This window comes from Salvelinus alpinus, chromosome 25 (genome assembly GCF_045679555.1).
Source record: "Salvelinus alpinus chromosome 25, SLU_Salpinus.1, whole genome shotgun sequence".
Classification (NCBI taxonomy): domain Eukaryota; kingdom Metazoa; phylum Chordata; class Actinopteri; order Salmoniformes; family Salmonidae; genus Salvelinus; species Salvelinus alpinus.
This window is the reverse complement of record NC_092110.1, coordinates 40,657,618-40,685,242: the sequence shown is the minus strand read 5'-3', so window position 1 is coordinate 40,685,242 and position 27,625 is coordinate 40,657,618. Positions and strand designations below refer to the sequence as shown.

The 27,625-nt window shown below is 42.5% G+C and overlaps 1 protein-coding gene across 1 annotated transcript in view; it reads right to left on the bottom strand.

Annotated features, from left to right (window-relative positions):
* Positions 1–12,174: 12,174 nt before the first annotated feature.
* The window catches only part of LOC139553965 (dnaJ homolog subfamily C member 27), a 32,691-nt gene continuing 17,240 nt past the window's right edge, over positions 12,175–27,625 (bottom strand). The window contains exon 7 of the mRNA XM_071366791.1: positions 12,175–20,760. Within this exon, the coding sequence (XP_071222892.1) occupies positions 20,628–20,760 (133 nt within the window). The 3' untranslated portion in view covers positions 12,175–20,627. The remainder of the gene's footprint in view (positions 20,761–27,625) is intronic.

Here is a 27,625-nt window from a genome sequence, read left to right as displayed (position 1 = left end):
GAGAAGAAATTATGGAAGTGAAAGCAGAAGAAAGAGGAAGACGATGATCCATACTCATCCTCAGGATGCTGCATGACACTCAGGGTGTGTTTGTGTGGTCTTACTTTGGTGAACGTCTTGTACCCCTCCAGAATTCCGGAAGCTAGAGTGGAAACCGGTCGCATTCCGCTTCGCTCCTCAGGTAGTATCACATTTTCACATTCTCATTTCATTTCATTACAGTACAACGGTTTGATTTGTTTAATCTTAGCTAGCTACTTAGCCGTCTTTGTATCAAAGATAATTGCGTAGCTAGCCAGCTATTCTTCGTTCTTTTAACGTAACTTTTAACGTAACGTAGTCAACACTGCTACCTAGCCAGCTAGCCACCGAACAGCAACACTGTAGTAACTATTACATTCAACGGAACGACTCGATTAGTGTAGTGTTAGCTAGCTACATAGTTGTCTTTGCTGTCTTTGTTTCTAAGATAACTGCATAGTTTAGACTAATTCGGTTAGCTAGCCAGCTATTTTTCGTCCTTTTAACGTAACGTAACGTAGTCAACACTGCTCGCTAGCCAGCTAGCCACCGAATAGCAACACTGTAGAAACTATTACATTCAACGGATCAACGGAACGATTGATTAGTGTAGTGTTAGCTAGCTACATAGTTGTCTTTGCTGTCCTTGTATCTAAGACAATTGTGTAGTTTATACTAATTAACGAGCCAGTTACCGAGGTTACATAGCTAGCTACCGAGGTTACCTAGCCAGCGACACTCTCAAACAAAGTCAACAACGCAGCCACTGCTAGCTAGCCCACTTCCGCAGTACTGTATCATTTTAATAATTTTGGTCAATAAGATTTCTGCAACGCAAGCTTAACTTTCTGAACATTCGAAACGTGTAGTTCACTTGTCATTCCAATCTCCTTTGCATTAGCGTAGCCTCTTCTGTAGCCTGTCAACTATGTGTCTGTCTATCCCTGTTCTCTCCTCTCTGCACAGACCATACAAACGCTTCACACCGCGTGGCCGCGGCCACCCTAACCTGGTGGTCCCAGCGCGCACCACCCACGTGGAGTCCCAGGTCTCCGGCAGCCTCTGGAACTGCCGATCTGCGGCCAACAAGGCAGAGTTCATCTCAGCCTATGCTTCCCTCCAGTCCCTCGACTTCTTGGCACTGACGGAAACATGGATCACCACAGATAACACTGCTACTCCTACTGCTCTCTCCTCGTCTGCCCACGTGTTCTCGCACACCCCGAGAGCTTCTGGTCAGCGGGGTGGCGGCACCGGGATCCTCATCTCTCCCAAGTGGTCTTTCTCCCTTTCTCCCCTTACCCATCTGTCTATCGCCTCCTTTGAATTCCATGCTGTCACAGTTACCAGCCCTTTCAAGCTTAACATCCTTATCATTTATCGCCCTCCAGGTTCCCTTGGAGAGTTCATCAATGAGCTTGATGCCCTGATAAGCTCCTTTCCTGAGGACGGCTCACCTCTCACAGTTCTGGGTGACTTTAACCTCCCCACGTCTACCTTTGACTCATTCCTCTCTGCCTCCTTCTTTCCACTCCTCTCCTCTTTTGACCTCACCCTCTCACCTTCCCCCCCTACTCACAAGGCAGGCAATACGCTTGACCTCATCTTTACTAGATGCTGTTCTTCCACTAACCTCATTGCAACTCCCCTCCAAGTCTCCGACCACTACCTTGTATCCTTTTCCCTCTCGCTCTCATCCATCACTTCCCACACTGCCCCTACTCGGATGGTATCGCGCCGTCCCAACCTTCGCTCTCTCTCCCCCGCTACTCTCTCCTCTTCCATCCTATCATCTCTTCCCTCTGCTCAAACCTTCTCCAACCTATCTCCTGATTCTGCCTCCTCAACCCTCCTCTCCTCCCTTTCTGCATCCTTTGACTCTCTATGTCCCCTATCCTCCAGGCCGGCTCGGTCCTCCCCTCCTGCTCCGTGGCTCGACGACTCATTGCGAGCTCACAGAACAGGGCTCCGGGCAGCCGAGCGGAAATGGAGGAAAACTCGCCTCCCTGCGGACCTGGCATCCTTTCACTCCCTCCTCTCTACATTTTCCTCTTCTGTCTCTGCTGCTAAAGCCACTTTCTACCACTCTAAATTCCAAGCATCTGCCTCTAACCCTAGGAAGCTCTTTGCCACCTTCTCCTCCCTCCTGAATCCTCCTCCCCCTCCTCCCCCCTCCTCCCTCTCTGCAGATGACTTCGTCAACCATTTTGAAAAGAAGGTCGACGACATCCGATCCTCGTTTGCTAAGTCAAACGACACCGCTGGTTCTGCTCACACTGCCCTACCCTGTGCTCTGACCTCTTTCTCCCCTCTCTCTCCAGATGAAATCTCGCGTCTTGTGACGGCCGGCCGCCCAACAACCTGCCCGCTTGACCCTATCCCCTCCTCTCTTCTCCAGACCATTTCCGGAGACCTTCTCCCTTACCTCACCTCGCTCATCAACTCATCCTTGACCGCTGGCTACGTCCCTTCCGTCTTCAAGAGAGCGAGAGTTGCACCCCTGCTGAAAAAACCTACACTCGATCCCTCCGATGTCAACAACTACAGACCAGTATCCCTTCTTTCTTTTCTCTCCAAAACTCTCGAACGTGCCGTCCTTGGCCAGCTCTCCCGCTATCTCTCTCAGAATGACCTTCTTGATCCAAATCAGTCAGGTTTCAAGACTAGTCATTCAACTGAGACTGCTCTTCTCTGTATCACGGAGGCGCTCCGCACTGCTAAAGCTAACTCTCTCTCCTCTGCTCTCATCCTCCTAGACCTATCGGCTGCCTTCGATACTGTGAACCATCAGATCCTCCTCTCCACCCTCTCCGAGTTGGGCATCTCCGGCGCGGCCCACGCTTGGATTGCGTCCTACCTGACAGGTCGCTCCTACCAGGTGGCGTGGCGAGAATCTGTCTCCTCACCACGTGCTCTCACCACTGGTGTCCCCCAGGGCTCTGTTCTAGGCCCTCTCCTATTCTCGCTATACACCAAGTCACTTGGCTCTGTCATAACCTCACATGGTCTCTCCTATCATTGCTATGCAGACGACACACAATTAATCTTCTCCTTTCCCCCTTCTGATGACCAGGTGGCGAATCGCATCTCTGCATGTCTGGCAGACATATCAGTGTGGATGACGGACCACCACCTCAAGCTGAACCTCGGCAAGACGGAGCTGCTCTTCCTCCCGGGGAAGGACTGCCCGTTCCATGATCTCGCCATCACGGTTGACAACTCCATTGTGTCCTCCTCCCAGAGCGCTAAGAACCTTGGCGTGATCCTGGACAACACCCTGTCGTTCTCAACTAACATCAAGGCGGTGGCCCGTTCCTGTAGGTTCATGCTCTACAACATCCGCAGAGTACGACCCTGCCTCACACAGGAAGCGGCGCAGGTCCTAATCCAGGCACTTGTCATCTCCCGTCTGGATTACTGCAACTCGCTGTTGGCTGGGCTCCCTGCCTGTGCCATTAAACCCCTACAACTCATCCAGAACGCCGCAGCCCGTCTGGTGTTCAACCTTCCCAAGTTCTCTCACGTCACCCCGCTCCTCCGCTCTCTCCACTGGCTTCCAGTTGAAGCTCGCATCCGCTACAAGACCATGGTGCTTGCCTACGGAGCTGTGAGGGGAACGGCACCTCAGTACCTTCAGGCTCTGATCAGGCCCTACACCCAAACAAGGGCACTGCGTTCATCCACCTCTGGCCTGCTCGCCTCCCTACCACTGAGGAAGTACAGTTCCCGCTCAGCCCAGTCAAAACTGTTCGCTGCTCTGGCACCCCAATGGTGGAACAAACTCCCTCACGACGCCAGGACAGCGGAGTCAATCACCACCTTCCGGAGACACCTGAAACCCCACCTCTTCAAGGAATACCTAGGATAGGATAAAGTAATCCTTCTGACCCCCCCCCCCCCCCTTAAAAGATTTAGATGCACTATTGTAAAGTGGTTGTTCCACTGGATGTCATAAGGTGAATGCACCAATTTGTAAGTCGCTCTGGATAAGAGCGTCTGCTAAATGACTTAAATGTAAATGTAAATGTCTGTAACCAGTACAGCGACACAGGCTCAAACCTGTCATTGGTATGTGTTTCAAATGGGTCGAAATGTCTAAATGTACAATGTACACTGACTTGACCCAGGAGTTGTACTGGAAACAATAACTCGACCCAGGAGTTGTACTGGAAAGAATGACTTGACCCAGGAGTTGTACAGGAAGCAATGACTTGACCCAGGAGTTGTACAGGAAGCAATGACTTGACCCAGGAGTTGTACAGGAAGCAATGACTTGACCCAGGAGTTGTACAGGAAGCAATGACTTGACCCAGGAGTTGTACAGGAAGCAATGACTCGACCCAGGAGTTATGCAGGAAGCAATGACTCGACCCAGGAGTTGGACTGGAAGCTTTTACTCGACCCAGGAGTTGTTCCTGTCAGTTGTGTGTTGATTACTCCTGCATCAGCCAAGCTGCTCTTTCCTGGATGTGTTTATTTATTTAATTATATTATTCAATTTAAAATAAAACAAATTGGGAGGGGGGGGGTGGATCAGCTTATTATTGCGGAAAGAATGTTGCTTCCATCAATGTAATTGTCTGCATCATTTCCAATCCCCCATTATATATGTTTTGGGTAAATATATATATTAATATACATACACGCATGCATACATATACACATATATACATACACATACCTATATAGATGTACATATACACATATATACATACACATACCTATATAGATGTACATATACACATATATACATACACGTACCTATATATATACACATACATACATACACTTACCTATATAGATGTACATATACACATATATACATACACATACCTATATAGATGTATATATACACATATATACATACACTTACCTATATAGATGTACATATACACATATATACATACACTTACCTATATAGATGTACATATACACATATATACATACACTTACCTATATAGATGTACATATACACATATATACATACACATACCTATATAGATGTACATACTTTTTTACCTTTATTATTCCCCACAAACCCTACCACCCTTCCCCCAATTGGAGTAAACCAATAATTACTTAGGCTTCTACCTTCAGTTTATATATCTTATACACATTTTACAGACACAATCTATTTTACAATAGTTATATTTTGTTTGTTTTTAGTCCTTTAATCTATTTCTGATGTCCATCCAGTTTGATTTATATTTGCAACTCTGCTATTTCGCAACATTTCTGAACCTATATACATTTTACAGACCCCGTATGTTTTACATTGGTTATCTTGTTATTGGTCCCACCCTTCAGCTCCATTCAACCCCTCCCATCTATCTCTCAACATCATCCATTTTGGATTTCTATTTGACATATATTTTTCAACTGTGCTGTGATGCTTCACAAAATAATTGAACCTTTCTATTCTCATAGCTTCTACAGATTGTAAATTAAAAATAAACATTTTTGCTAAAATAATTATTATATTATTGATTGATTGACTATGACTTTTCAAATCACCCAGTATTGCTATCTGCAGTGTTAGTTCTAGGCAAATGTTGCAATTCTTCAGCCATTCCTGAACCTGTGACCAAAAACGAGCTACATATGAACAATACCAAAATAAATGATCAAATGACTCTGCCTCCTCACAGCAAAATCTGCAGAGCTGGGAAGATTGTATCCCCCATATATATAACATTCTATTAGTTGCAAGAATTTTGTATCGTAATTTAAATTGAAAACATTGAAGTTTTGAATCCGGCGTTGTTTTGCGTATCAATTCATAAACCATGTGCCGTGGAATGAGTACATTGAAAATCTCTTCCCAACTATTTTGCAATCTATATGGCACAGCTGTCAGTTTTTTGGTCCTTAAATTAAATTGGTATATGTTTTTATTTATCACACGTTTCTTTAACCATTTATGTTCTTTAATACAGGGCCGACATACAAGTTCCTTACTTTTTTCCCTTTCTACTTGCCTCTGTCACGTTCTGACCTTAGTTCCTTTTTTATGTCTCTATTTTGGTTTGGTCAGGGCGTGAGTTGGGGTGGGCATTCTATGTTTTTGTTCTATGTTTTCTGTTTCTATGTGTTTGGCCGGGTGTGGTTCTCAATCAGAGGCAGCTGTCTATCGTTGTCTCTGATTGAGAACCATATTTAGGTAGCCTGTTCCCACCTGTGGTTGGTGGGTAGTTGTTTCCTGTTTTGTGTTGTGTCACCTTTCAGGACTGTTTCGATTTTAGTTTCTTTCATTCACTTTGTTATTTTGTATTTTCGTGTTCAGTTATAATAAATTAACATGGACACTTACCACGCTGCGTTTTGGTCCGATCTTTCCTGTTCATCAGATGAAGAAGATCGTTACAGCCTCTTCCTGTGTGGTAATGCTGCAATTAATTAGTTGTAATTTTGGGTAGAGCAGACATTTCCATATGTCTGTGTTAGCTGTATGTGTGACATAACTCCACCAGTCCTATTTATGATATCATTCACAAAAATTATACCTTTAAAAAAAAAAATTTGTTGAAAAATACATTATTTTTTTCAATTAGTATACTTGAGTTTAACCACAATATTTGTTCTGTCTTTTCAGGTGGATTAAACTGAAATTGCAACCAACTTTCTAAGGCTTGGTTAAAACCTAATGATATTTTGGAGATGATTCTGAATAAAGGGAAAAAGGCCCTTCTTACACATAGGATGAGACATTCTTACCAATTTATTAGAGAACCAGTTTGGATTTAAGTATAACTTTTGTATCACTGATGCCTTTAGTGAAAGGTCTAATGTTTAATATTTAATCATTTCTGCCCTTCAAATTCATATTCGTTATACAAATAGGCCCTTTTAATTTTGTCTGGCTTGCCGTTCCAAATAAAATAGAATCTTTTTTGTTCATATAATTTAAAAAGCAGATCACTAGGTGTAGGCAAAACCATAGGCAAATAGGTCAACTGTGATATGACTAAAGAGTTAATCAGGGTGATTTTTCCACAAATAGACAGGTATTTTCCTTTCCATGCTAGCAAGATCTAATCTATTTTTGCTAACTTTCTATAAAAATTTATTGGAGTGAGATCTTTTCTTTCTTTTGGAATTTGTATACCGAGTATGTCCACATCTCCGTCAGACCATTTAATTGGTAAACTACATGGTAATGTAAAATTAGCATTTTTTAGTGATCCAATACGTAATATCATTAGAATTTGTTTTTAATCCAGAGAGAATAGCAAAAGTATCTAGATCCTCTATGAGGCCGTGGAGAGATTCTAATTGTGGTTTTAAAAGAAAACATGAATCATCAGCGTACAATGACACCTTAGTTTTTAAGCCACGGATTTCTAATCCCTTAATATTATTGTTTGATCTAATCTTAACAGCTAACATTTCGATGGCAATAATAAATAGATATGCCGATAGTCACAACCTTGTTTTACTCCTCTAGATAGTTTTAAACTTTCTGAGAAGTAGCCATTATTTACTATTTTACACCTAGGGTTACTATACATAATCTTAACCCATTTTATAAGAGATTCCCCAAAATTGAAATATTCTAGGCATTTATATATAAACTCCAGTCGTACTTTATCAAAAGCCTTTTCAAAATCAGCTATGAAAACCAGGCCTGGTGTCCCCGAAATGTCATAGTATTCTATTGTTTCCAGGACTTTTCTTATATTATCTCCAATGTATCGTCCATGTAAAAAAGAAGTCTGATTAGGATGAATAATATCTGACTATACTTTTTTAAATTCTATGCGCCAATCATTTTGCTAGGATTTTTATCACAACAATGAAGTGTAAGAGGTCTCCAATTTTTTTAATAGACTGGATCTTTATATATACCACTTCGGTCCTGTTTCAGTAATTATATCAGACCTTCTTGTTGCGTGTCTGATAATCTACCATTTATATAGGAGGGGTTAAAACAAGCTAATAATGGTCCTCTGAGTAAACAAAAAAAGTTTTGTATACTTCCACTGGTATGCCATCCAGCCCTGAAGTTTTCCCAGCCTTAAAGGCCCCAATTGCATCAAGAAGTTCCTCCTCTGTAATTTGGCCTTCACATAAGTCTTTCTGTACAGATGTTAATTTTACATTATTATTAGGAAAATAAATCTATACAATTATTATTCAACCTTTACTTTATAATACGGGTGATACGTCCCCCCAGGGGCCACAACTGTGATGGACCGATATTTAAAACTGTTCAGTACATTAATCTACCTCTCTGACAAATTTGGTGCTTTTATCACGAAATGAGCATTAGTTATGGAAACGTCATTTTAGCTCTGTGTATACAGAAAGGACGGTGACATAACAGTCCATGTTATTCATTAAGTTATGTTCAAACTTTTGGAACAACCAATCCTCTGGCTTCTCTCCAAAACCATTCCCTCTCTAGCCCTGCAGACTAGCCCTGCAGACCAGCTAGAAAAGTCATCTCACTGTAGACCAGCTAGAAAGGTCAAATCTCTCTGTAGACCAGCTAGAAAGGTCATATATCACTGTAGACCAGCTGGAAAGGTAATATCTTACTGTAGACTAGCTAGAATGGTCATATCTCACTGTAGACCTGCTAGAATGGTCATATCTCACTGTAAACCAGCTGGAAAGGTAATATCTCTGTAGACCAACTAGAATGGTCATATCTCACTGTAGACCTGCTAGAAAGGTAATATCTCACTGTAGACCAGCTAGAAAGGTAATATCTCACTGTAGACCAGCTAGAAAGGTCATATATCACTGTAGACCAGCTGGAAAGGTAATATCTTACTGTAGACTAGCTAGAATGGTCATATCTCACTGTAGACCTGCTAGAATGGTCATATCTCACTGTAAACCAGCTAGAAAGGTAATATCTCACTGTAGACCAGCTAGAAAGGTAATATCTCACTGTAGACCAGCTAGAAAGGTAATATCTCACTGTAGACCAGCTCTGTAAACCAGCTCTGTAGACCAGCTAGAAGGGTCATATCTCACTGTAGACCTGCTCTGTAGACCAGCTAGAAGGGTCATATCTCACCATTTCCGTCATGCTTCGTTGAACATTGTGAAATATTGTCTCTACTGTCTATTCAGAACAATTCGCCAACTGTCCAAAGTTCTGCCCCCATAAAACCCCAGAGAGAGTGACAGTTCCTACAAGACAAACAACTGAAAGCACAGAACATTCAGAGCAGGCATGGCACAATGGGGCATTTTCCCCCTCAATATTTTAAGTGAATAAATGAAATCCATGTAATTTTATCAGGTGTGTGCTTCAATAGCAGAGGGAAGATTTATTTTGGGGGTCCCGCACTACAGACTATATGGGTCTGTTAATACAGGACTAGTAAAGACCCAGTGATACAGAATATATGGGTCTGTTAATACAGGACTAGTAAAGACCCAGTGATACAGACTATATATGTCTGTTAATACAGGACTAGTAAAGGCCTAGTGCACTACTTTTGTGAAGGACAAAATAAATAATATTTTTTTTAATTCAGATTTTTCAGGGATTGCTGCTGCACCCTCAACACTCCTACCTACTGGGCTATGGTATTAAATCAGCATCCCTACTTGATACTGTTACTGTTCTCGTATACAAAACACTTGTATTTAAATAAGTGTCCGGATATTAATTTGATCAGTTTCTCACAGCAGGAACATTATTCTGCAGCAACAGGATATCTGATTTATTGTGTGGATTATAATTAATGGACCTTTTTGTAGAGGTTGGTACATTTATTTAGGGCAAATCAAATCTGACATTTCTTAAGGGAAATTACAAACTTAAGAAGCCTTTTAAAACCTTTGTCATGTTCGTCGTAATAATTATCGGACCAAGCTGCAGCGCGAAATAGTTTCCACATATTATTTATTAGAAACGCACAAAACAACAAAGAAAGAACGAAACAAACCGTAACAAAGAGGTGTAACATACACTCAAAACAATATCCCACAAAACACAGGAGGAAAAAATGCTACTTAAACATGATCCCCAATTAGAGACAACGATAGCCAGCTGCCTCTAATTGGGAATCATACCAAACACCAACATAGAAAAACTAAACTAGAACCCCACATAGAAAATAATAACTAGAATACCCCCCAGTCACGCCCTGACCTACTATACCATAGAAAAACAAAGGCTCTCTATGGTCAGGGCGTGACAACCTTGAATAAACTACAATGTTGCATTTCCCGCTGACAATTCCTTTAACAACAGTGATCAAATTAAGATTTTATTCATATTGGGGAAAGAAATGTGTGGTGTGGATCAGAACACCAGTCAGTATCTGGTGTGACCCCCTCATGCAGCACGACACATCTCCTTCACATAGAGTTCATCAGGATGTTGCTTGTGGCCTGTGGAATGTTGTCCCATTCCTCTTCAATGGCTGTGTGTGAAGTTGCTGGATATTGGAGGGAACTGGAAAGCGCTGTCGTACACGTTGATCCAGAGCATCCCAAACATGCTCAATGGGTGACTTGTCTGGTGAGTATGCAAGCCATGGAAGAAATGGGACATGTTCAGCTTCCAGGACTTGTTTACAGATCCTTGCGACATGGGGCCGTGCATTATCATGCTGAACACATGAGGTGATGGTGGTGGATGAACGGCACCACAACGGGCCTCAGGATCTCGTCACCGTATCTATGTGCATTCAAATTGCCATCGATAAAATACTGTTGTATTGGTTGTCTGTAGCTTTTGGCTGACCATACCATAACCCCACCGCCACCATGGGGCACTCTGTTCACAACGTTGACATCAGCAAACGACGCCATACATGTGGTCTGCGGTTCTGAGGCTGGTTGGACGTACTGCCAAATTCTCTAAAACGAAATGAACATTCAATTCTCTGGCAAAAGCTCTGGTGGACATTCCTGTAGTCAGCATGCCAATTGCTTGCTCCCTCAAAACTTGAGACATCTGTGTGTGACATTGTGTGACAAAACAGCACATGTTAGAGTTATTGTCCCCAGCACAAGGTACAACTGTGTAATGATCCTGTTTAAACAGCTTCTTTATATGCCACACCTGTCAGGTGGATGGATTATCTTGGTAAAAGAGAAGTAATCACTAACAGGGATGTAAACAAATTTGTGCCATTTTTTATTGTTGATAAATTCACTTTTTGTGTATATGGAACATTTCTGGGATCATTTATTTCATCTCATGAAACATGGGACCAACACTTTACATGTTGCATTTATATTCTTGTTCAGTGTATTTTATTTGCTTCTCAGGCAATGCAATAACACACGTTACTCCTAGACAGAGCTCTAGGATCAGGTTTAACTTCCCCAATTCCACATGTTACTCCTAGACAGAACTCTAGGATCAGGTTTAACTTCCCCAATTCCACGTTACATTGTTGGTAATCAGGCTGTTGTGTCGTCTGCAAATTTGATGATTGAGTTGGAGGCGTGCGTGGCCACGCAGTCATGGGTGAACAGGGAGTACAGGAGGGGGCTGAGCATGCATCCTTGTGGGGCCCCAGTGTTGAGGATGAGCAATTTGAGCAATTTGAATTGACGGCAGAAAAGTCAGGAAGTAAATTGAAATTCCAATTCAATAATTGGAAAAAGGGCAACTATTTTCAATGACTTCTCAATAAACTGAAAAGTAAAAGCAATTTATTGAATTTAATTTTAGATTTAAATCACTTCACTGACTTCACTGTCTTTAATTCAAATTGACCACAACCCTAGTTTCAATAGACAGAAAATTGTGTCACTTCTGCGTCTCCCGCTGTGTCCCAGTTGTCCAGTCATGGTGTAGACTGACTCCAAGTCTATATGGTGCTTCCTGACGTATCTAGGTGTGTGTGAGATCAGATGGCAGTGTGCCTGGCCTGCTCAGCCTGATCAGCCTTGGGAAGGGATAACCAGATTCTTCTGATCACCAGCCTGTTATTCAGATTATAACCAGCATGCCATTGCCTTGAGGTCAAGGGTCACCCAATCACATCCTGTCCCCAAGAGGCCAGCCTCTAATACACACAGTAGATTGGGTAAACAGCCTGTGACACATTGATCAGAGACCAAGGCTCTAATACACACAGTAGATTGGGTAAACAGCCTGTCCCCAAGAGGCCAGCCTCTAATACACACAGTAGATTGGGTAAACTTCCTGTGACACATTGATCAGAGACCAAGCAGTTGATTTCTCTTCTTCTGTTTATTAAACGAAAACAAAACAGTCACAACAGCAACATGCAGCACATTATCAAACCTAGTGGACAGACGGCAGAATACACAGAGAGGAAGGTTCAACCCCGGAGTCATTATCAGCATCATGGTGTCTCACTCTCATGACAAACAAACACGCTCGCACAACACACACACACACACCAAAGACCAAACACAGCCATGCCTGGAGTGTAAAACACACTGTCACTACACACACTCTCACCTCTTTCTGGATTGTGAAACTGGATTGTGTTACTTTGTTAACCAAAGGAATACTTTATTTTGTGAAGAAAGAGAGCGAGAGAGAGTGAGAGAGAGAAAAAAAGACAAGATTTAAATAAATATGTAAGGAGACTTTGTGTGTTTGTGGGCTGCAGAATGTCGTGGGACCTTTAATTCCACTCTCATGACAAACAAACACGCTCGCACAACACACACACACACACCAAAGACCAAACACAGCCATGCCTGGAGTGTAAAACACACTGTCACTACACACACTCTCACCTCTTTCTGGATTGTGAAACTGGATTGTGTTACTTTGTTAACCAAAGGAATACTTTATTCTGAGAAAGAGAGAGAGCGAGAGAGAGTGAGAGAGAGAAAAAAAGACAAGATTTAAATAAATATGTAAGGAGACTTTGTGTGTTTGTGGGCTGCAGAATGTCGTGGGACCTTTAACCCAGCCAGCCACACAGTTGGATACAGTTGGCATTAACCTCGAGGCACAGCTTCACACTTACTAAAGCATCAAAGCTAACACATCATAACCCCATTATTCGAACACACACACACACACACGCACACACAATCACAGACTTAATCAAGTTAATAAACTGTATCGAAGCTAACACCACTAGCTAATGATCCCTCACTCGGTTGTCACTGTTCACTCACTGTGCTCTGCCTGGTTCAAAACATGCTACAATTCAGCCTAATAAATACCCTCTTATCAAATTGAAAACATCACCATATATATTCACATACAGACTATTCAGACCCCTTGACTTTTTACACATTTTGTGACGTTACAGCCTTATTCTAAAATTGATTAAAATAATACAAATATTTAATCTACACACAATACCCCATAATGACAAAGCGAAAAACAAGTTTATTGAAATGTTTGCAAATGTATAAAAAAACTAAATAATGAAATACCATATTTACATAAGTATTCAGACCCTTCGCAATGACTCAACATTGAGCTCAGGTGCATCCTGTTTCCATTGATCACCCTTGAGATGTTTCTACAACTTGATTGGAGTCCACCTGTGGTAAATTCATTTGATTGGACATGATTTGGAAAGGCACACACCTATCTATATAAGGTCCCACAGTTGACAGTGAATGTCAGAGCAAAAACCAAGCCACGAGGTCGAAGGAATTGTCCATAGAGCTCCGAGACAGGATTGTGCCGACGCACAGATCTGGGGAAGGATACCAAAAAATTTCTGCAGCATTAAAAGGTCCCCAAGAACACAGTGGCCTCCATCATTCTTAAATGGAAGAAGTTTGGAACAACCAAGACTCTTCCTGGAGCTGGCCGCCCGGTCAAACTGAGCAATTGGGGGAGAAGATCCTTGGTCAGGGAGGTGACCAAGAACCCGATGGTCACTCTGACAGAGCTCCAGAGTTCCTCTGTGGAGACGGGAGAACGTTCCAAAAGGTCAACCATCTCTGCAGCACTCCACCAATCAGGCCTTTATGGTAGAGTGGCCACTCCTCAGTAAAAGGCACGACAGCCCGTTTGGAATTTGCCAAAAGGCACCTAAAGACTCTCAGACCATGAGAAACAAGATTCTGTGGTCTGATGAAACCAAAATTGAACTCTTTGGCCTGAATGCCAAGCGTCACATCTGGAGGAAACCTGTCAACATCCCTATGGTGAAGCATGGTGGTGGCAGAATCATGCTGTGGGGATGTTTTTCAGCAGTAGGGACTGAGATAGTAGGGACTGAGATACTAGTCAGGATCGAGGCAAAGATGAACGAAGCAAAGTACAGAGAAATCCTTGATGAAAACCTGCTCCAGAGCGCTCAGGACCTCAGACCGGGGCGAAGGTTCACCTTTCAACAGGACAATGTCCCTAAGCACACAGGCCAAGACAATGCAGGAGTGGCTTCGGGACAAGACTCTGAAAAAGTCATTGAGTGGCCCAGCCAGAGCCCGGACTTGAACCCGATCGAACATCTCTGGAGAGACCTGAAAATAGCTGTGCAGCTTTGTTATTATGGGGGATTGTGTGTAGATTGATAAGGGGGGAAAAAACACTTTAATCCATTTTAGAATAAGGCTGTAATGTAACAAAAGTCGATGGTTTGAATACATTCTGAGAAGGAAAAAATTATCAATACATACATGTTCCACAGGTCTATAGTCATACATATGTTCACTCTTCTGGTGTTTATATAAAAATATAAATAGTATTTCATATACATGCAACATCTGTCTCCGTGTTTAAAGAGATTCTCCGGTACTTTTGTATACTTCTCAGCCACTAGTTCTGAAAGTAGAGCTCACGAGCCAAAAGTGGTCCCCGAAAATAGCTTACAACAACTCTCTGCCTCTCTCTCTCTCGCTCGCTCTCTCTGCCTCTCTCTCTCTGCTAATGGGCCCACCCTGCAACCTCATTGGATAATGTTGGAAAGGCCTCTTGCTAGATGTCACTCAAATGCGAGGGTCTGAAGTTCCTTGCCTAGAACTTCAATAGCTAGGGAGCTGGTGACATGGGGGGAAACGTAGGGAAAATGGCACAGCTTCCAGAAAACAGTCGCTTTCAAACTCGGGATTTTAGTGTCTAATTGAGGTGAAACAGTAATTCTACTCATAGATTATGCATGTATGGAACTACACATTGACACATCCAGCCCAAAACGGGAGGTAAAATAAAAAAATAAAAAAAGACTTACTAGTCGCCAAAGTACCGGAGCATGTCTTAAAATACAGTTCCCGCTGCTTGGACTAAATCACATTCTATATATTCAGATGTGTGTCTCAGTTGTACCTGAACGTGTTAGTCACTTGGCACAATGGAAACAGTAAACAAACACCTCTGACTTAAAAAACAACAAACAACTAAATTAATAGAATGCTTTCATTCAGTCTTGTGTGTCTATAAAATAAATGACCAGAGGGATGTATCACAAAGCACATTCGCTAAGTTAACCTGCTCACTTTAACAAGTTCTCAATCTTATTCTTTTTTAAAAGTTAAAAACTTTTGATGAGTAAATTATATCATGCCATTTTCAAGTATAACTTTACAAAAAAAATATATACACACAATAATAATAGAACAGGGTTAAGTCATTGAATATGCTTTGTCACGTACTAGTACAATGTTTCAGGTTCTCGTAACTATAGAAATATAATCTACAGAACGGGCTTCCACCATTCAAGTTAATAGGGTTAGAGGCTCTCGGACCCTTCTATAGACTCTATTTCTATGACCATAACCTCTTCTATCATCTTCTTCATGTAAACACCACTGTTAAGGTTGGTACTGCTGATGTCACAGCTCTATCCACCAGTAAGGTGCTCTGTAAGCTATGAAGTCACCAGCGAGACATTTCAGTACTTGTTTGAAGGCGGTATAATGATATTCATTATAAAAATAAATCATAATCTAAAACAATATATGAATATGAAAATACATAGTAAACTTTTCAGTGGATGAATATTGTGATATCTTCCAGTATGACTGATGACTGGTTTAACAAACTGTCTATAACTACTGGGATTTGGCAACGGGCTTGGCTTGACGTAGTATATAAATAGTATAGATTTCAGATACATGCCACATCTCGACAGTGTTTGCTACTAAATCAGATTCGATCTTCTGGTGTTTTAGTTGTACCTTAATAAACATGTCAGTCAATTGGTCCAATCGTACAGTAATAACACAGTAGTGGGAACTGGGGTTCTGTAGTGGACTGTAGTGGGAACTGGGGTTCTGTAGTGGACAGTAGTGGGAACTGGGGTTCTGTAGTGGACTGTAGTGGGAACTGGGGTTCTGTTGTGGACTGTAGTGGGAAATGGGGTTCTGTAGTGGACTGTAGTGGGAAATGGGGTTCTGTAGTGGACTGTAGTGGGAAATGGGGTTCTGTAGTGGACTGTAGTGGGAAATGGGGTTCTGTAGTGGACTGTAGTGGGAAATGGGGTTCTGTAGTGGACTGTAGTGGGAAATGGGGTTCTGTAGTGGACTGTAGTGGGAAATGGGGTTCTGTAGTGGACTGTAGTGGGAACTGGGGTTCTGTAGTGGGAACTGGGGTTCTGTTGTGGACTGTAGTGGGAAATGGGGTTCTGTAGTGGACTGTAGTGGGAAATGGGGTTCTGTAGTGGACTGTAGTGGGAAATGGGGTTCTGTAGTGGACTGTAGTGGGAAATGGGGTTCTGTAGTGGACTGTAGTGGGAACTGGGGTTCTGTAGTGGACTGTAGTGGGAACTGGGGTTCTGTAGTGGACTGTAGTGAGAACTGGGGTTCTGTAGTGTACTGTAGTGGGAACTGGGGTTCTGTAGTGGACTGTAGTGGGAACTGGGGTTCTGTAGTGGACAGTAGTGATAACTGGTGGACTGTAGTGGGAACTGGGGTTCTGTAGTGGACTGTAGTGGGAACTGGGGTTTTGTAGTGGGAACTGGGGTTCTGTAGTGGACAGTAGTGAGAACTGGGGTTCTGTAGTGGACAGTAGTGAGACTTGAGGTTCTGTAGTGGGTGATGGTGGATATACAGTACCAGTCAAAAGTTTGGACACACCTACTCATTCAAGGGTTTTTCTTCATGTTTTACTATTTTATACATCATAGAATAATAGTGAAGACATCAAAACTATGAAATAACACAATTGGAAACATATAGTAACCAAAAAAGTGTTAAACAAATCAAAATATATTTTATATTTGTTTTCTCTGCTATCGCATGGCAAGCGGTACCGGAGCACCAAGTCTAGGACCAAAAGGCTCCTCAACAGCTTCTACCCACAAGCCATAAGACTGCTGAACAATTCATAAAATCGCCACCGGACAAATTACATTGACCCCTCCCACTTTTGTACACTGCTGCTACTCGCTGTTTGTATGTTACCTCTGCAGTCACTTCGCCCCCACCTACATGTACAGATTACATCAACAGCCTGTACCCCCGCACAATGACTCGGTACCGGTGCCCCCTGTATATAGACTCCACACTGACTCGGTACCGGTGCCCCCTGTATAAAGCCTTGTTATTGTTATTCTTATTGTGTTACTTTTTATTATTACTTTTCATTTCAGTCTACTTGGTAAATATTTTCTTCTTGAACTGCACTGTTGGTTAAGGGCTTGTAAGTAAGCATTTCATGGTAAAGTCTACTCTTATTGTATTCGGCACATGTGACAAATAAAGTTTGATTTGATATGGTATACAGAAGATATCCCTATTTGGTAAAAGACCAAGTCCATATTATGCCAAGAACATCTCAAATAAGCAAAGAGAAATGACAGTGGATCATTACTTTAATGTCAATTCGGGAAATTTCAAGAGCTTTGAAAGTTTATTCAAGTGCAGTCGCAAAAAACATCAAGCACTATGATGAAACTGGCTAGAAACCACTACTAAAGGACATCAATAAGTAGAGAAGACATGCTTGGGCCAAGAAACACGAGCAATGGACATAAGACCGGTCTGATGAGTCCAAATTTGCTATTTTTGGTTCCAACCGCCGTGTCTTTGTGAGACGCAGAGTAGGTGAACGGATGATCTCCGCATGTGTGGTTCCCACCGTGAAGCATGGAGGATGTGTGATGGTGCTTTGCTGGTGACACTGTCAGTGATTTATTTTGAATTCAAGGCACACTTAACCAGAATGATTAACACAGCATTCTGCAGCGATACGCCATCCCATCTTGTTTGTGCTTAGTGAAACTATCCAGGCTGTGTAAGGGCTATTTGTCCAAGAAGGAGAGTGATGGAGTGCTGCATCAGATTACCTGGCCTCCACAATCACCCGACCTCAACCCAATTGAGATGGTTTAGGATGAGTTGGACCGCAGAGTGAAGGAAAAGCAGCCAACAAGTGCTCAGAATATGTGGGAACTCCTTCAAGGCTGTTGGAAAAGCATTCCAGGTGAAGCTGGTTGAGAGAATGCCAAAAGTGTGCAAAGCTGTCATCAAGGCAAAGGTTGGCTACTTTGAAGAATCTAAAATCTATATATCAAAATATATTTTGATTTGTTTAACACTTTTTTGGTTACGTGATTCCACGTGTTATTTCATAGTTTTGATGTCTTCAATATGATTCTATGATGTAGAAAATAGTTTGTAAAATTTGAATGAGTATGTACGTCCCAACCTTTGACTGGTACTGTACATATGACCCTCTAGAGGCTGGATGACACTTGCTTAGAGGTTAGTGTGCTGTAGTTTCCCCATCTCTGCTAGTTTTCATACCCCTCAGTGCATCTGCTATATGTATGTACACTGAGGTTGTCAGGGGTTCACCTAGGGGTCATGATGGGGGCTGTACCAAATGTTTGATGTATTATAATAATTTATTATGCTTATGTTGTATTAATAGAAGGGGTTATAAGACCCCTCCCTCCTTACATTTATAGGGTCCTAGACTACAGATTAACAATATATATATATATATTAATTATAGAGGTTTAATATTGTTCCACAGTCTTTTCTAATCTCTGCCTCTTATAAAGAAACTGTCTGAGAAATGTGTGACTGTGAAGACAGAATTCTGCAGGGTTGTGTAAGAGATAAGAGACTAGTCAGACATTCCACTATAAATCAACTTGGACATTTACTGCTATGCTTTTAGATAACACTAAAACTCTTGTTTATATAACTATGTAGGCATGGTTTTGGTCTCATGAGTAGAAGGTAATGACGTAGGCAGTTACATCACAGGGGGTTGACTACAAGCATGATAAAAGCAACTTGGGACTTTTTCTATTTTGCAGAACTTACTCGGAAACATGGGTGCTATGTTCCTGTTGGCAACGTCTGTCTGCAATTGCATTAATAAATGAATAAATTATTTACTTAAAGATATTGTCTGAATGCTAATTTCACCAATGAGCCAATGATTGACAAGGAACAAGAAACGAACCCCAACAAGGTCTACTGTATAGGGCTGGCTGCGGTAAGCATGTTCAGAGGGCAGAGTAGGGGCTGTAGTGTAGTATGGACAGTAAGTTAGTGTAGGGATGTATGACACTGGCTTAAGTATAGATATAAGTATGTAGTAGTTTATGTCTAGGGGATCAGCTTGCCCAGAGAGTCAGAGAGGGTCAGAGACCCCCAGTAAGATCATTAGATCACAAGCATCAACCCAGACACATTACCCACCTTCTGACAACCACCCTTTACGACAACCACCCCTTCTGACAACCACCCTTTACGACAACCACCCCTTCTGACAACCACCCCTTACGACAACCACCCCTTACGACAACCACCCCTTACGACAACCACCCCTTACGACAACCACCCCTTCTGACAACCACCCCTTACGACAACCACCCTTTACGACAACCACCCTTTACGACAACCACCCTTTACGACAACCACCCCTTATGACAACCACCCCTTATGACAACCACCCCTTACGACAACCACCCCTTACGACAACCACCCCTTCTGACAACCACCCTTTACGACAACCACCCCTTACGACAACCACCCCTTACGACAACCACCCCTTACGACAACCACCCTTTACGACAACCACCCTTTACGACAACCACCCTTTACGACAACCTACCATTCTTGTTTACACATATATAGCTCTTGTCCAGGGCATTACGTGTGGCTTGCTGATGCTGAGCCTTCCTTAAAACAGGAGAGGTCAACAAGCCACGTGAAGGCTCTGGACCAGAGAAAATACAACTGACCAAGCAGATGACACACCCGGTCTTCCAGTGACTTCTCTGTCTCTCAAGTGTGTGAAAGACTACAGTGTAAAGCATTGATAGTCTTCCGTACAGAGAGACTGAGTTGCTGTGGCACATCATCAGTAGTGACTTTATAAAACTCTGTTGTAGCAAAAATGTCATGGCATCTGGTGTGAGAGGAGGGGGGGGGGGGGTGGGAGGGATGGAGAGCAGAGAAGGGGGAAGGGTTGGTTTTGGGGTTTGGGAGGGGGTAGAGAAGGGGGAAGGGTTGGTTTTGGGGTTTGGGGGGGGGGTAGAGAAGGGGGAAGGGTTGGTTTTGGGGTTTGGGAGGGGGTAGAGAAGGGGGAAGGGTTGGTTTTGGGAGGGGGTAGAGAAGGGGTAAGGGTTGGTTTTGGGGTTTGGGAGGGGGTAGAGAAGGGGTAAGGGTTGGTTTGGGGGGGGTAGAGAAGCTGATGATGTTCTGAAGGTGGGGTGGTATTAGAGGAGGAAACATGGCGAGGGGTTAGGGGTCAGTGGTCAGGGTGAGCGGTCCCTAGCTGGCGTCTACTTGATGTTCTTGAGCAGGGAGGTGCGAGCGTTCACCACGGCCTTGAAAGCATCCTCGCTGCCCGGGGCAACGCACTTATCCGGATGGAGCAGCACTGCCAGCTTCCGGTAAGCCTTGTTAACCTCTTCCCTGGAAACACAAACAGGAACAAAAAGTTAGATCAAGAGGAGGGCGCTGTTGAAGCTGCTTTGTGTGTGTCAGAGTTGATTGTCAGGTGGACGGACTATAATGAGATGTCCCACTGTCACCTAATCCCCTCGCTTAATCCAAGCCCCCAACCCGCTCAATATATCAGGGAAGATAGGGATTCATTTAGTGAGAGGTCAGTTTAAGAAAGACTCACTTTCACTATGGTGAATAACTAAAACAATACAGAAATGCACTAAGAAAATTAAGTAACAGCACGTCGGAAAACAGCTCATTGTGATTGAAGAAACCACAGAATCTAAGCACGTCTGGGAAAATTGGAACACACTAAACCTACAACAACACGAAGAGTTATCGATCTAAAATGGAGATGGATAAACCACTTCTCAAATATTTTCAGCTCTATAAAAAAGAACAAACAGCCAAAACATATATGATCAATTATAAATCTTAGAATCAGCTATTAAAGATTACCAGAACCCACTGGATTCTCCAATTACATTGAATGAACAACAGGACAAAATACAAACCCTCCAACTCAAAAAGGCCTGTGGTGTTGATGGTATCCTAAAAAAAAATATATATACAGACCACAAATTCCACTTGGCTATACTTAAACTCTTTAACATCATCCTCAGCTCTGGCACCTTCCCCACTGTTTGGAACCAAGGATTGACCACCCCAATCCACAAAAGTGGAGACAAATTTGACCACAACAGTTACTGTAGAATCTACATTAACAGCAATCTCTGAGAAATCCTCTGCAGAACCATCAACAGCAGACTCCAACATTTCCTCAGTGATAACAATGTCCTGAGCAAATGTCAAATTGGCTTCTTACCAAAATACCATAGGACAGACCACGTATACACCCTGCACACCCTTATTGACAAACAAACAAAACTAAAGCAAAGTCTTCTCCTGCGTTGATGATTTCAAAAAAGATTTCGACTCAATTTGGGATGAGATTCGGCTATACAAATTGATGGAAAGCGGTGTTGGGGGAAAAACACATGACATAAAATCAATGTACACAAACAACAAGTATGCGGTTAAAATTGGCAAAAAAACACAGATTTCTTTCTTCAGGGCTGTGGGGTGAGACAGGGATGCAGCTTGAGCCTCACCCTCTTCAACACACATACATACAGTATATACAGTGTGAGTCAAAAGTTTGGACACACCAACTCATTCAAGGGTTTTTCTTAATTTTTTAAAACTATTTTCTACATTGTAGAATAATAGTGAAGACATCAAAACTCGAGAAAAAACCCACATATGGAATCATGTAGTAATAGGGTTGCAAAGGGTCGGAAACCTTCTGGTAAATTTCTGGAATTTTTCCGGAAATTTTCCATGGGAAGTTAAGCCGTGGAATTTGGGGAATTTTACTTAAATTCATCAAAAAAAGTTAGCTTATAACAGTGAACCTTTTTCGTGGGATACACAATTCTAGGTCTTGTGGCATATTTTGGTTAAAAACTATCCCAATGGAATTGCAACCCTCTGCATACAAAGTAAATTCTTCCATCACATGTACAGCTGATTCTCAAGATCTTGCACACTAATGAGATGCTATTGAGCCCACACTACTACACGGTCTGAGCCAAGGACTACTGTTTTTTTTTTTTTTCTATTGGAAGGATTTAATCATCTGCAATTATGTCTACTTATGATAAGGTAAAAGGTTTATGTTTCTGTCTCCATATGATATGGTAAATATATCCAATGCAAAAAAACATCTACATTTAAATGCTATTAATATTAATTTGCATATTTTTCCGTTAATTCCCATACAATCCCGCTAATTCCCATATATTCCCGTTAATTCCCATATATTCCCGTTAATTCCCATATATTCCCGCTAATTCCCATATATTCCCGTTAATTCCCATATATTCCCGTTAATTCCCATATATTCCCGTTAATTCCCATATATTCCCACGGAAAGTTTCCACCTCTGAATATTCCCCAAAATGTGCAACCCAATGTAGTAACAAAAAAGTGTTCGACAAATATTGGTATTCTTCAAAGTAGCCACCCTTTGCCTTGATGACAGCTTCGCACACTTTTGGCATTCTCTCAACCAGCTTCATGGGGTAGTCGCCTGGAATGCATTTCCATTAACAGGTGTGCCTTGCTAAAAGTACATTTGTGGAATTTCTTTCCTTCTTAATGCGTTTGAGCCAATCAGTTGAGTTGTGACAAGGTAGGGGGTATACAGAAGATAGCCCTATTTGGTAAAAGACCAAGTCCATATTATGCCAAGAACACCTCAAATAAGCAAAGAGAAACGACAGTCCATCATTACTTTAAGACATGAAGGTCAGTTAATCCGGAACATTTCAAGAACTTTGAACGTTTCTTCGATTTGCAGTCACAAAAAACATCAAGCGCAATGATGAAACTGGCTCTCATGAGGACCGCCACAGGAAAGGAAGACCCAGAGTTACCTCTGCTGCAGAGGATATGTTCATTAGAGTTACCAGCCTCAGAAATTGCAGCCCAAATAGATGCTGTACAGAGCTCAAGTAACAGACACATCTCAACATCAACTGTTCAGAGGAGGCTGCGTGAATCAGGCCTTCATGTTCAAATTTCTGCAAAGAAACCACTACTAAAGGACACCAATAAGAAGAAGAGACTTGCTTGGGCCAAGAAACACGAGCAATGGACATTAGACCGGTGGAAATCCGTCCTTTGGTCTGATGAGTCCAATTTGAGATTTTTGATTCCAACCGCCGTGTCTTTGCGAGGCGCAGTGTTGGTGAATGGATGATCTCCGCATGTGTATTTCCTACCGTGATGCACGGAGAAGGAGGTGTGATGGTGTAGGTGTGCTCTGCTGGTGACAGTGTTGGTGATTTTTTTTAGAATTCATGGCACACTTAACCAGCATGGCTACCACATCATTCTGGAGCGATACGCCATCCCATCTGGTTGGTGCTTAGTGGGACTATAATTTGTTTTTCAACAGGACAGTGACCCAACATTGTGTAAGGGCTATTTGACCAAGAAGGAGAGTGATGGAGTGCTGCATCAGATGACCTGGCCTCCACATTCACCCAAACTCAACCCAATTGAGATGGTTTGGGATGAGTCAGACCGCAGAATGAAGGAAAAGCAGAAAACAAGTGCTCAGCATATGTGGGGCACTCCTTCAAGAATGTTGTAAAACCATTCCAGGTGAAGCTGGTTGAGAGAATGCCGAAGGTGTGCAAATCTGTCATCAAGGCAAAGGGTGGCTACTTTGAAGAATCTCAAATATAAAATATATTTTGATTTGTTTAACACTTTTTTGGTTACTACATGATTCCATATGTGTTATTTCATAGTTTTGATGTCTTCACTATTATTCTACAATGTAGAAAATAGTCAAAATAAAGAAAAACCCTTGAATGAGTAGGTGTGTCCACACTTTTAACTGATACTGTATATACAGTGGGGAGAACAAGTATTTGAAACACTGCTGATTTTGCAGGTTCTCCTACTTACAAAGCATGTAGAGGTCTGTAATTTTTATCATAGGTACACTTCAACTGTGAGAGACGGAATCTAAAACAAAAATCCAGAAAATCACATTGTATGATTTTTAAATAATGAATTTGCATTTTATTGCATTTTATTGCATGACATAAGTATTTGATACATCAGAAAAGCAGAACTTAATATTTGGAACAGAAACCTTTGTTTGCAATTACAGAGATCATACGTTTCCTGTAGTTCTTGACCAGGTTTGCACACACTGTAGCAGGGATTTTGGCCCACTCCTCCATACAGACCTTCTCCAGATCCTTCAGGTTTCGGGGCTGTTGCTGGGCAATACGGACTTTCAGCTCCCTACAAAGATGTTCTATTGGGTTCAGGTCTGGAGACTGGCTAGCCCACTCCAGGACCTTGAGATGCTTCTTACGGAGCAACTCTTTAGTTGCCCTGGCTGTGTGTTTCGGGTCGTTGTCATGCTGGAAGACCCAGCCACGACCCATCTTCAATGCTCTTACTGAGGGAAGGAGGTTGTTGGCCAAGATCTCGCGATACATGGCTCCATCCATCCTCCCCTCAATACGGTGCAGTCGTCCTGTCCCCTTTGCAGAAAAGCATCCCCAAAGAATGATGTTTCCACCTCCATGCTTCACGGTTGGGATGGTGTTTCTTGGGGTTGTACTCATCCTTCTTCTTCCTCCAAACACGGCGAGTGGAGTTTAGACCAAAAAGCTCTATTTTTGTCTCATCAGACCACATGACCTTCTCCCATTCCTCCTCTGGATCATTCAGATGGTCATTGGCAAACTTCAGACGGGCCTGGACATGCGCTGGCTTGAGCAGGGGGACCTTGCGTGCGCTGCAGGATTTTAATCCATGACGGCGTAGTGTGTTACTAATGGTTTTCTTTGAGACTGTGGTCCCAGCTCTCTTCAGGTCATTGACCAGGTCCTGCCGTGTAGTTCTGGGCTGATCCCTCAACTTCCTCATGATCATTGATGCCCCATGAGGTGAGATCTTGCATGGAGCCCCAGACCGAGGGTGATTGACAGTCATCTTGAACTTCTTCCATTTTCTAATAATTGCGCCAACAGTTGTTGCCTTCTCACCAAGCTGCTTGCCTATTGTCCTGTAGCTCATCCCTGTAGCCCACAATTTTATCCCTGATGTCCTTACACAGCTCTCTGGTCTTGGCCATTGTGGAGAGGTTGGAGTCTGTTTGATTGAGTGTGTGGACAGGTGTCTTTTATACAGGTAACAAGTTCAAACAGGTGCAGTTAATACAGGTAATGAGTGGAGAACAGGAGGGCTTCTTAAAGAAAAACTAACATGCCTGTGAGAGCCGGAATTCTTACTGGTTGGTAGGTGATCAAATACTTATGTCATGCAATAAAATGCAAATTAATTTCTTAAAAATCATACAATGTGATTTTCTGGATTTTTGTTTTAGATTCCATCTCTCACAGTTGAAGTGTACCTATGATAAAAAATTACAGACCTCTACATGCTTTGTAAGTAGGAAAACCTGCAAAATCGGCAGTTTATCAAATACTTGTTCTCCCCACTGTATATCAATGAATTGGCGAGGGCACTAGAACAGTCTGCAGCACCCGGCCTCACCCTGCTAGAATCTGAAGTCGATATGTCTACTGTTTGCTGATGATCTGGTGCTTCTGTCCCCAACTAAGGAGGGCCTACAGCACCTAGATCGTCTGCACAGATTCTGTCAGACCTGGGCCCTGACAGTGAACCTGTTCCCAAAACAATGTTTGTCCAAAAATAATGGTGTACCAAAATAATGGTGTTCCAACAAATACAAATTCTATCTAGACACCGTTGCCCTCGAGCCCAAAATCTAGAAAAGAGCTGTTAAATTCTACAATCACCTAAAAGGAAGCGATGCCCACACATTCCACCACAAAGCCCTCACTTACAGAGAGATGAACCTAGAGAAGAGTCCCCTAAGCAAGCTGGTTCTGGGGCTCTGTTCACAAACACAAACAGACCCCACAGAGCTACAAGACAGCAACACAATTAGAACCAATCAAACGATGAGAAAACAAAAATATTAAATATTTGACACAGTGGAAATAATCAACCAAAAAACAGCCAATTGGAATGCTTTCTGGCCCTAAACAGAGAGTACACAATGACCATTGTGACTGACCCAAACTTAAGGAAAGCTTTGACTATGTACAGACTCAGTGAGCATAGCCTTGCTATTGAGAGAGAAGTGTCATAGTCAGACCTGGCTATGTGCCCACAAAATGAGGTGGAAACTGAGCTGCACTTCTTAACCTCCTGACAAAATGTATGATCACATTAGAGACACATATGTCCCACAGATCACAGAGACCCACAAAGAATTTGAAAACCAATCAGACATTGATAAACGCCCGTATCTGTTAGGCGAAATAGCGCAGTCGCAGAAGTAAAATGTGACCTGTTGCCTCTGGAAAACGGAGCAACTACTACTATTTGCACATTGCTAAAACACTGTACATAGCTGATAATATAACACCTGTCTATCTTTTTGAAAACCTTTTTGAGTGCAATATTTACTGTTAAATTCAAAAAGGTTTTTGTTGATGTTGTTTTGTGTCTTCTCACTTCTGTTTGTTTATTTCACTTGGTTTAGAAATGTAAACACATTTCTCATGCCAATAAAGACCTTTTTGAATTGAATTGAGAGAGAGGAGAGAGAGAGACAAAAAGATGGAGAGAAAGAGACAGAGAAAGAAAGAGATAGAGTTACTCCCTTCTTTTGCCAATATGAACCTGTGCATGTCATGTTAATGCAGCACATTGCATTGATTTGAGAGGGATCAGATTGTGTAGATCAGATTGTGGAGGATGGGATTGAGAGGGAGTGTAGATCAGATTGTGGAGGATGGGATTGAGAGGGAGTGTAGACCAGATTGTGGAGGATGGGATTGAGAGGGAGTGTAGATCAGATTGTGGAGGATGGGATTGAGAGGGAGTGTAGATCAGATTGTGGAGGATGGGATTGAGAGGGAGTGTAGATCAGATTGTGGAGGATGGGATTGAGAGGGAGTGTAGACCAGATTGTGGAGGATGGAATTGAGAGGGAGTGTAGACCAGATTGTGGAGGATGGGATTGAGAGGGAGTGTAGATCAGATTGTGGAGGATGGGATTGAGAGGGTTTAGATCAGATTGTGGAGGATAGGTTTGAGAGGGAGTGTAGACCAGATTGTGGAGGATGGGATTGAGAGGGAGTGTAGACCAGATTGTGGAGGATGGGATTGAGAGGGAGTGTAGATCAGATTGTGGAGGATGGGATTGAGAGGGTTTAGATCAGATTGTGGAGGATAGGTTTGAGAGGGAGTGTAGACCAGATTGTGG